This window comes from Elephas maximus, chromosome 1 (genome assembly GCF_024166365.1).
Source record: "Elephas maximus indicus isolate mEleMax1 chromosome 1, mEleMax1 primary haplotype, whole genome shotgun sequence".
NCBI lineage: Eukaryota > Metazoa > Chordata > Mammalia > Proboscidea > Elephantidae > Elephas > Elephas maximus.
Window position 1 is genome coordinate 101887676 of NC_064819.1, and position 12009 is coordinate 101899684.

General features: G+C 40.5%; 1 protein-coding gene across 1 annotated transcript in view; it reads left to right on the forward strand.

The window, feature by feature from the left end:
- The window catches only part of ZFAND3 (zinc finger AN1-type containing 3), a 403887-nt gene that overhangs the window by 309086 nt on the left and 82792 nt on the right, over positions 1 to 12009 (forward strand). The window contains exon 4 of the mRNA XM_049891242.1: positions 1889 to 1954. Coding sequence (XP_049747199.1) covers positions 1889 to 1954 — 66 coding nt within the window. The remainder of the gene's footprint in view (positions 1 to 1888; positions 1955 to 12009) is intronic.

Sequence of the window (12009 nt, forward strand, 5' to 3'; positions counted from 1 at the left end):
CACATGGAAGCAGAAGCTTCATCATTTTATGGAGCTATTATAGAAGCTAGTGCTCAGAGGGTTTTAGAGTCTGTGTTAGGTTTTCCTGCAGCACCTAACCTACTTGAGTGTTGCCTATTTTCATGTCACAGTTGCCTCTCTGGACCTCTGGAACTTCAGTAGGTGACGCTTTCTATGGTGAATGTGGCATTTGTAGAACAGTTTTCAATTGAAAGGCCCTGCTTTTGTGGCCTGGCTTTTCTGAATTCTCTAGTTCTCGCCTTCAAATTCTCGGAAAGCATTTCCAGGTAATGCTGGCCACTGATGAACTTTCTTCTTCCACTTGCAGTTAGTGTTTATTACCTATACCGTATCCTTTGACACTTGATCATTTTCCATTCAGCTCTTTATTGCTGTCATGTATTGTTCAGTATTTATATACATAAATTTTCTCTTCTTAAGATTATAAACTCCCTGAATGTGGACTAACAACCATGGCACATAGTATTTGCTAAGGGCTCTTTGAAGTTAACAATGCAGTTACTTGGTTTCTCTTCCTTTTTTTCCCCCCCTTCTCCTCTGTGTCTTTTTACACCCACTGAGGATTTCTGCGGAGCCCTGGTGGCACAGTGGTTAAGAGCTCGGCTGCTAACCAAAAGGTTGGCAGCTTGAATATACTAGCTGCTCCTTGGAAACCTTATGGGGCAGTTTTACTCTATCTTGTAGGGTCTCTGTGAGTCCGAATCAACTTGACAGCAGTGGGTTTTGAGGATTGTTGCTGTTACGGCTTTGGTATGGAAAGAGTGGGCTGATGGTGAATTTCATATTTGGGATCTCTAGGTCCCTAAACCCATGGCTGTTAGAGCCATAAGCTCTAGAAACAGGTCTCAGAGCTCTTTCCATCTTTCTTTCCTTTTCAACGTGTGACTCCAATGGTAGGTGAATGACAGCTGCCACAGGTGATACACAACTACGCCAAGTAATCACATTCCCCCTTTGTTAATCATAGTTACCTGGGGAGCGTTTTTTTTCTTTTTAAATACATACGTTACGTTTGCCTATGCATTCTACTTCCTTTCTGACCATCACCACTGCCTCTTCCAGGGCACGTTGAGAACCACTAGTCTGAATATTTATACACTAACTTTCTGTTTCAGAGGGTAGAGGATGGTCGGGGTGGGGGGGAGGTAGAGGTTGTGTCAATATCACCATCACGATTTATTAGTGACTCTAATTCTGCAGAATGCAATTATTGCACTACAAGCCTTCATCACTAAATGATTATATCTCTTGCATACTCTTGAATTACACCTATGCACCAGATCTTCGAGCCCACCAAAATTCCGTAAAGACCCTCTGCATATCATACTCCTTATAATTAAACTAGATATTCTTCCTTGGTCAGCAGTGCTCTCCTTACATAATTAAAATTATCTTTATTTCTTCTGTCAAATACTTTGTTGTTCCTTAAGGAATTCTTCCCTTTAAATGAAGCTAGTTTTGCAATAAATTCAAAGATGGGGTGACCACTGAAGTCAACCTAAGAGGTAGCACTTCTCTTATTTCTCTGTGGAAGAACTTAACTGCCCAAACTTGTGGTTGATTTCCTCTCACCTGGATCTGAATTCCAGTGAAAATTTTAGCCTTTAACTTCCTAACATTATATCAGACTCTCAATTATTTTTTCTAAAAAACATGCTATAATATAGAAAGACTGTGGATCAATAGACTATATTGCTGAATTGAAATTAGGTCCTTACAGTGAACCCCACCACCACTACCTTTCTCACTACCCATCCTTATGGATATTTGCAGGTTGACCCCCTGTTAGGTTCCTCTGTGTCCCAGTAGCTGCTGCTGGCATGTTGAAGATATGTCCTGACTGATGTGCCTGCCTTTCTGCTTCTAGGTGGGCCATGCACAGACACAGCTCATGTCTCGTTAGTCACACCAACCAAAAGACCCTGTGGTACAGGTATGTACATCATTCTTATCTGCACTCATTCTCATCGGAATTTTTCACAGAAATTGGAAACTGGTTCTAATGTGGTATCCTTACCAGGGTACTTAACTGTTTAATTTCTTCTATCAATTGTGAAGTAATGTAGTACATGCTTAGTATTGGAAGTGGAGTGTGAGCAGAGGTCATAATGGTGTTCTTGGGGGTTGGACTGACTGAATTAAATGCAGGCAGCCGGAACCAAGAAGGCCTACTTCCTAATGTCTGAACAATATTAGTAAGTCAGGAGAGGTCCAGAAAATGCTGATCATTCCTCGGTTTCTAACGTGTGGCTAATTTGTCTAAGACTTGGACCTACTGGGAAAAAAAGACCCACCCCACCTGAAAAAAACAAAACAGAAACTTTACTTAAATAATGGAGGCTAGAGGGCCAAAGATGCTGTGGTACAGTTAATCAGTGTTTTAACTTGACTACTAGTGTCCTAGTAGTTTTAGAAAATCATTTTCTCTCATTTGTGTACAAGCTACAGGGTATGCTTAAATCATTCCTTTCAAATGCATCGAGTCCCAGAAACGTCTTTGTGCACCTGTGACATTTTTATTAAACATGAAGTCATGAATCTTGAAGCTCTCTAAAGAGCAGTCGTAATACCCATTGTTCCCTTAGCCTGTAGCTTGATTTCTTTTAAACAATATTTGTTTTTCCTAATAGTGCTGCCTGCTATTTAAAATATCTTAAGGATTATATTGGAAGAGTCAAAATAATTATATTGTTTTTCTAAAGGTCACAGTCCAAGTATTTTTCATAACTTAAAAAAATCCTTTTAACACCCCAGCAGAAATAGCAGGAACTATTTCTGTGTACAGACTTACACTGAAGCCTCAACCCCTTTAGATGCTTTTATCTTGATGTTAAACTTCAAACAAGCCTGTCTGTACTGTTTCAGAGTAATGTCCATACACTGAACTCTCACGAACTTAATTTTATTCTTCTTTTCCAAACGACCAGGCAGGGGTGTGTAAGGTAGTCCTAGCATGCTGCGGGCCTTCCCTGTCCCCACTACCTAACCTCTACTGGGTAGTTCCTGATTGAGATAGAAGAGAACTGTGCCCTGGAGTGAGACCAACCGCCCTGATTGTCCAGGGAAAGTCAAAGAGCCAGCTGCCTACCTACGCCACCCAAAAGCTTGGTAACATTCACAGCCCTTCGATTTCAAGTCCTGCACTTCACTTAAACAGTGTAGTCTTTCTTTTTTACATGCTACCTTGGCCCTCAGGGTAGGGTTCACTTGTTAGCACTATCAGCGTCTTCAGGTAGCAGTCAAGGAGTGAGTGTCAAGCAGATAGGATCATCCTGAGAGGCTTAGGAAAGGAACCCTGTGCTCCCCTTAGGCACTGTAACTAGCAGAAACCTCTCTAGAGTATCCTGTACTTACCTTCACCTTCCTAAACAGATCTGTTTCCTCCTCTCTGTTCCCGTACTACTTTGTGCATCTAAAAATAATAATTACATTTATTGGATGCTTACTACAAATTGCTAGGCACCATATGGTATCCCTTATATACATGCCCGCTTAGTCTTCAGGGCAGTTCTACAAGATAGTTATTCTTCTTTTACAGAAGGAAAAAAATCTGGCACTGAGAAAGTTAAGTATAATTCCTGAGATAGTATTACTAGTAAGTAACAGAGCCAAGATTGGAGCACAGATCTTTCAGATGCTGAAGCCTGTGTTCCTTTCCACTACGTGGTGTTGCTTTTTATCACATTTTATTGTGATCTTTCTACCTCTAATCAGACAGTGGAAAAGCCTATCACTGAATGAAATACGAAGAAAGACAAACAGATTTGAAAACGTAGTATGTAGGGAAGTTGTTGCTAGGTGCCATCAAGTCGATTCTGACTCATAACGACCTTACATACAACAGAACAAAACACTGCCTGGTCCTGCACCATCCTCACAATTGTTGCTATGTTTGAGCCCATGTTGCAGCCACTGTGTCATAACATCTTGTTGAGGGTTTTCCTCTTTTCTGCTGACCCTGTACTTTACCAAGCGTGATGTCCTTCTCCAGGAATCATGCCTCCTGATAACATGTCCAAAGTCTGTGAGACGAAATCTTGCCATTCTTGCTTCTAATGAGCATTCTGGCTGTAGTTGCTCCAAGACAAATTTGTTCCTTCTTCTGGCAGTCCACTGTACATACTCAGTATTCTTCGCCAACACCATAATTCAAAGGCATCAATTTTTTCTTCAGTCCATAGAGCACATGTTAGAGGCAGAAGTACTTTTTCGGGCTTACTTATTCATTGTCCAGCTTTCACATGTATATTAGGCAGTTGGATCAGGCACACCTTAATCCTTAAGTCACCCTCTGACCTGAGGCCTCAGTAACAATAGCTCTGTGGTGGATCTCCTAGAACACAGGACTTCAGGCTACGTAATCAGTAAATAACTACCTTAGTGTCATTTCTTAGAAGCTTTAGAGTGAGACTCTCTGAATTAGATTTTACCAAGCCCCTTTCAGCCAGTCTATCAGTACAAGGTTGGACCTAAAGCAGCTTTGAGTTTTAATAATTATGTATGTTGGAAAAAGGGTAGGCTGCATTAAAGTGGTCCTTTAAGTCAGTGATCTCTATAGAAGGGCCTACAATGTACAGTCTGTGAAATATGAGAAGAAAATATTAAAAGCTTTTTATCTCAGTCTTTTAAAATTCCTAATTTTAGGATTTATTTCATAATTCACATATTTGTTCATATAGTTTATAAATAGCAAATACAGTAAAACCTGTGAAAGCCGGAACCTGTATAAGGCAGAAACCTGTCAGAGAAGGAAAACACAAATATTTTCAACTAAAAGGACTGGTAGACAAGTGGTAACACTACACCCTGTGAAAAGCAGAAAGCTTGTGAGACCCAGAAAAGCAAGGCAATCCCATGAGTTCCTGCTTTCACAGGTTTCATTGTATACTTAGTTAAAGGTACATGGCCACATTTTTGATAGATAGGAGTTTGCAGTCAGAAAACATTAGTGACCGCTTCTCTAGTAACCAGGTTATTTAGAGTACTGAGCTAAAGATTAGCATTAGAGCCATTATTAACCCATTGCTTTCAAGTCGATTCCAACTGATAGCAACCCTATAGGACAGAGTAGAGCTGCCCCATAGGGTTTCCAGTAGGGTCGCTACGAGCTGGAATTGACTTTAACGGCAACGGTTTTTTTTTGTTGTTGTTGTTGAATCTTTACGGAAGCAGATAGCCAAGTCTTTTGAACTGCTGGGTGGGTTTGAACCGTCGACCTTCTAGTTAGCAGCGTGGTGCTTTAACCACTGCACGACCAGGGCTTCTAGAACCATTATTATGTGGTTTCATAAATAAAGTCCTGCATAGAAGCCGGGGTGGTTGATTAATCATTCTCAGTTATATTTCGAGTGAGTACTGTTTTTGATCAGGTGGAGGGCATTGTGATTTAGAGAGGTGCTCAGCATCATAGAGTGTTTTGGTCTGCAACCATGAAAATGAGAGTGGAAACTTTTTTTAAGAAATTGCTTTTTGATAACTGTGCATCTAAAAAGCAGAATTGCAAAAAGTAGCTCTAGTGGCAAATGAAAGATCAGTTTGTATTTGGGAACTAGTAAGAATTCTTTAGATGCTGCCCTTAAGCCACACAAAAATATTAATAGTCAAACTCAGTGTAATCTTTAGATAGAAAAAGGTATCAGCACCATGATTGTTTTGGTATTTAAGGCAGAGAAAAATTAAGTGAAGGTACGATAGGTTGTCCTCCTCCAGCCCCCCACCACCGCTCCCCACCCACCCCCTTTGTAAGAATATGAGATGTCTACAGTCAGCAAAGAGTTGAAAAGTACTGCCAAGTCCCTGGTTGCTTTTGGTTAGAATGTAATCGTCAAAACATATCACATCTTCATATTATTAGAGAGCTTATGTTTCTTTAAAGAGCTTGGAATGTTTCACATGTGACCCTTGTTAATTCTCACAGTATTCCTGCCAAGAACAAGTATATTGTGAAGGAAAAAGTTCACTTTCCTTGGCAGCAAACCACCAGAAGATTCCCTTTTGTCTTTCTTTTTTTTTGTAAATATCTAGTTATATCTTAAGCCAGAATGTTTTAATCTGAGCTGTAGTCATCTCCTTGAGACAATTTTGTTATTAAGAAGGTATGTGGATATTTAGGTGGGTTTTTGGATATTTTTACAAAGTCATATTTTTATGTTTAAAAAACCTTGTGTAAAAGTTGCTTTTTCTTAAGATTTCTTATTTAAAGACATGTTATGTGACCTTTTGCCAAAAGATTCATTTATGGAGTTATAGCAAAAGAAAATGTTATTTTGTATTTCCTTTATTGGAGTTGCTTACCAGTGAACCTTAAAATTAGTTGTTAAGCTGCAGTGGGCAGGTAGAACCATGATCCCTCTCCAACAGCATCCTTGAACTGACAAACGCAAGGACTCTGGGGGAGAAGTCACATCCTAGTGGGGCAGTCACCAGCTCTTAGCCCTACCTTGAATATGCCAAAGAACAGACTTTTTAGCATATGCAAAAAAGAAAATTACTCCTCCCCTAGAGTTCACTACTCTTATTGAGGCTTTGTCTTTTAATTTTATGGTCCCTTTGTTTCTGAAGTTATATAAGAAAAAAATCATAGGCAAGTTTATAGACTTGATGTACTGTCAACAGACTTTTGCTTCACTATATCTATATTCTTGATGACCAAGGTGTGCCATGGTCTTTTCAGTTGTCTCGTATGCATGCGAAAGGTGGACAATGAAAAAGAAAGAATTGATATATTTGAACTGTGGTGTTGGTGAAAAATACTGAATATACCGTGGACTGCCGGAGAACGAACAAATGTCTTAGAAAAAATACAACCAGAATGCTCTTAGAAGCGAGGACTGCAATACTTCGGCTTGCTTACTTTGGGCATGTAATCAGGAAAGACGAATTACTAGAAAAGGACGTCATGGTTGATAATGTAGACCAGCAGAAAAGACAGAAACCCTCAGTGAGATGGATTGACATGGCAGCTGAAACAGTACACTCCAATATAATGACGATCGTGAAGTGATGCAGGACAGAGCAACACTTCAGTCTGTAATACATAAGGTGAAGGAGCCCTGGTGTCTCAGTGGTTAAAGCCCTCAGCTGCTGACTGAAAGGTCTGTAGTTTGAACCCACCAGCCGCTCTATGGGAGAAAGATGTGGCAGTCTGCTTTTGTAAAGATTTACAGCCTTGGAAACCCTATGGGGTGGTTCTACTCTGCCCTATAGCCTCACTGTGAGTTGGAATCAACTCAGTGACAGTGGATTTGGTTTGGTTTTGGTATGCATAAGGAGCCCTGATGGCACAGTGGTTAAGAGATTGGCTGCTAAGGTTGGCAGTTCCAGCCCACCAGTTGCTCCTTGGAAACCCTGTGGGGCAGCCCTACTCTGTCCTATAGGGTTGCTGTGAGTCGGAATCAACTCGATGGCAATGGGTTTGGCTTTGGTTTGGTATACGTAAGGTCACCATGAGTCAGTGCAAACTTGATAGCAACTAACAACAACACATCCATATTCACATTTACTCATCTATGTGTTGCCTAGGTGATATTTTTTTTCTGATAAACTTGAAAAATTATCATAAAAATGTTTTGTGTATGTAAAAAATGTGATTATAATTAGTAGAGTAGCAAGTTAAAAAATCATTCTTGGGGCCATAAGGGAGCTGTAATATTGCCTGAGATGAGACTAGAAACTGCCCCATTAAACATCCAGGCCCCCACGTATCTGTCAGTTTGTCATACTGTGGGGGCTTGCGTGTTGCTATGATGCTGGAACCTATGATACCAGTATTCAAATACCAGCAAGGTCACCCATGGAGAACAGGTTTCAGCTGAGCTGCCTGACTAAGACAGACTAAGAAGAAGGACCCTGCAGCCTACTTCTGAAAAGAATTATCCAGTGAAAACCTTATGAATAGCAGCGGAACATTGTCTGATATAGTGCTGGAAGATGAGCCCCCTAGGTTGGAAGGCCCCTCAAAAGACGACTGGTGAAGAGCTGCCTCCTCGAAGTAGAGTCAACCTTATGACATGGATGGAGTCAACCTTTCGGGACTTTCATTTGCTGATGTGGCACAACTCAAAATGAGAAGAAACAGCTGCAAACATCCATTAATAATTGGAACCTGGAATATACAGAGTACGAACCTAGGAAAATTGGAAATTGTCAGAAATGAAATGGAATGCATAAACATCGATATCCTAGGCATTAGTGAGCTGAAATAGACTGGTATTGGCCATTTTGAATTGGACAATCATATAATCTACTATGCTGGGAATGATAAATTGAAGGGGAATGGTGTTGCATTCATCATCAAAAAGAACATTTCAAGATCCATCCTGAAGTACAGCGCTGTCAGTGATAGGAGAATATCCATACACCTATAAGGAAGACCAGCTAATATGACTATTATTCAAATTTACACACCAACCACTAAGGCCAAAGATGAAGAAATTGCAGATTTTTATCACCTGCTGCAGTCTGAAATTGAGCGAACATGCAGTCAGAATGCATTGATAATTACTGGTGATTGGAATATGAAAGTTGGAAACAAAGAAGAAGGATCAGTAGTTGAAAAGTATGGCCTTGGCGATGGAAACAGTGCCGGTGGTCAAATGATAGAATTTTGCAAGACCAGTGACTTCTTCATTGCAAATACCTTCTTTCAACATAAACGGCAACTGTATACATGGACCTCGCCAGATGGAACACACAAGAATCAAATCGACTACATCTGTGGAAAGAGATGATGGAAAAGCTCGATATCCTCAGTCAGAACAGGGCCAGGGGTCGACGGTGGAACAGACCACCAATTGCTCATATGCAAGTTTAAGCTGAAACTGAAGAAAATCAGAGCAAGTCCACGAGAGCCAAAACACAACCTTGAGTATATCCCACCTGAATTTAGAGACCATCCGAAGAACAGATTTGCTGCGTTGAACACTAGTGACCGAAGACCAGACGGTTGTGGAATGAAACCAAGGACACCATCATGAAGAAAGCAAGAGGTCACTGAAAAGACAGGAAAGAAAGAAAAGACCAAGATGAATGTCAGAGGAGAATCTGAAACTTGCTCAAGAATGTCGAGCAGCTAAAGCAAAAGGAAGAAATGATGAAGTAAAAGAACTGAACAGAAGATTTCTCAAAGGGTGGCTCGAGAAGCAAAGTGTTATAATGACATGTGCAAAGAGCTGGAGATAGAAAACCAAAAGGGAAGAACACGCTTGGCATTTCTCAGGCTGAATGAAATGAAGAAAAAATTCAAGCCTCGAGTTGCAACAGTGAAGGATTTTATGGGAAAATATTGAACGACGCAGGAAGCATCAAAAGAAAGTGGAAGGAATACACAGAGTCATTATACCAAAAAGAATAAGTCGACATTCAACCATTTCAAGAGGTGGCATATGATCAGGAACTGATGGTACTGAAGGAAGAAGTCCAAGCTGTACTGAAGGCACTGGCAAAAAACAAGGCTCCAGGAATTGGCGGAATATCAATTGAGATGTTTCAGCAAATGGATGCAGCACTGGAAGTGCTCACTCGTCTATGCCAAGAAATATAGAAGACAGCTTCCTGGCCAACTGACTGGAAGAGATCCATATTTATGCCTACTCCCAAGAAAGGTGATCTGACCGGATGCGAAAACTACAAAACAATATCGTTAGTATCACATGCAAGCAGAATTTTGCTGAAGATCATTTGAAAACGGCTGCAGCAATATACTGACAGGGAACTGCCAGAAATTCAGGCCAATTTCAGAAGAGAATGTGGAACCAGGGATATCACTGCTGATGTCAGATGGATCCTGGCTGAAAGCAGAGAATACCAGAAGGGTGTTTACCTGTGTTTTATTGACTATGCAAAGGCATTCGACTGTGTGGATCATAACAAAGTATGGATAACACTGTGAAGAATGGGAATTCCAGAACACTTAATTGTGCTCATGAGGAACCTTTACATAGATCAAGAGGCAGTTGTTTGGATAGAACAAGGGGATACTGATTGGTTTAAAGTCAGGAAAGGTGTGTGTCAGGGTTGTATTCTTTCACCATACCTATTCAATCTGTATGCTGAGCAAATAATCCGAGAAGCTGGACTACATAAAGAAGAACGGGGCATCAGGATTGGAGGAAGACTCATTAACAACCTGCATTATGCAGATGACACAAGCTTGCTTGCTGAAAGTGAAGAGGACTTGAAGCACTTACTAATGAAGGTCAAAGACCACAGCCTTCAGTATGGACTGCACCTCAACATAAAGAAAACAAACTGGACCAATGAGCAACATCATGATAAATGGAGAAAAGATTGAGGCTGTTAAGGATTTCATTTTACTTGGATCCACAATCAACAGCCATGGAAGCAGCAGTCAAGAAATCAAAAGACTCATTGCATTGGATAAATCTGCTGCAAAGGACCTCTTTAAAGTGTTGAAAAGCAAAGATGTCACCTTGAAGACTAAGGTGTGCCTGACCCAAGCCATGGTATTTCCAATTGCATCATATGCATGTGAAAGCTGGACAATGAGTAAGGAAGACCGAAGAAGAGTTAATGCTTTTGAATTGTGGTGTTGGCAAAGAATATTGAATACACCATGGTCCGCCAAAAGAACGAACAAATCTGTTTTGGAAGAAGTACAATCAGAATGCTCCTTAGAAGAATGGCGAGACTGCGTCTTAATATACTTTGGACATGTTGTCAGGAGGAATTAGTCCCTGGAGGAGGACATCATGCTTGGCAAAACGGAAAAGAGGAGGACCCTCGATGAGGTAGATTGACCCACTGGCTGCAACAATGGGCTCAAGCATAACAATGATGGTGAGGATGGCACAGGACCAGGCAGTGTTTCGTTCTGTTGTGCATAGGGCTGCTATGAGTCGGAACCAACTCGACAGCACCTAACAACAACAACAAATATCAAGGCAGTTTTTTCTAGGGAGTGTTGTATTTCCAGTCTCAAGAATCATGTTAATTCAGTTATATTCCCTGCCTGCTCTTTTTTCTTTGGGAAAAAAAAAAAAAAAAAAAAGGGGGGTGCGGGGTGTGGGGGAAAGCACATGCTTATCCTTTTGGGTCGTCTGTTTTCCCTGCACCATGATGAACAGTGACATGAACTAGAATAGCCTTGTGTTGTTGTTTGTTTCCTTCTTTTCCCCCAAAACCTTTTCTTGATTCACTTCTCTTGGGCAGCCTGTTCCTGGCATTATTGTCTGTTCTTAGGCAAGAGAAGAAACCCCCTTTCACCTGGGAGTTAAGAGAAGATTGATGTGCCAGACACTTTCTACATCAGTGTTCAGAGGCCAGTTAAAGGGAAATGTTCCATTGTTGTTACGTTACCAAGTGGTTTATATAGGATCTTTTAAATTGATTCAGAAGCTAAAGGGTGGTGATGGTAAATCAGAGGTAGCCCTGTAAATCTTAGAAATACATACAGTTGTGTTTTATCTCCTGGTAGAGTCAGTATTCCTAGAAACATTTTAACAAGCACATTTAATCCTACAGAGTTGAGTCAGTGAGTCCACATTATACTGGTCAACATTACACACTGTAGGTGAATCTTCTAAGAGGACTTCACTTTGTCCTCTGCTCTCTGGAGCTTTGGGTATAAGTTAACTGTATAATTTGGTTTCTTTTCTTTCTTTTTTTTTTTTTTTGCTCTTCTCTTTCTTTCTTTTTGGTCCTTGAGGTGTGTAGCTTTTCCCTCAGGACTGCAGTATCACCATTTGAGACAGAAAATTAGAAATTTGACCTACTTATGTAATATGCACGTTCCCATCAGGAGAATATCAGGGAAGATATAAACCTTTCATTTTTATTAGCATTTAATATAACCACTGAAGAAAGATCAAAACAGTAAATCTGTCACGGCAAGGAAAAAAAAATATTAAAAAAATGTTTTACCTCGTGCACTCAACATCCTGGGTCCTGAAGGAGTTCATTTGATTTCTGGGGCGGGGACAACATGAGCACCAAATATTTGGCAAGACTGCAAAAATTTCTCTAATCTAA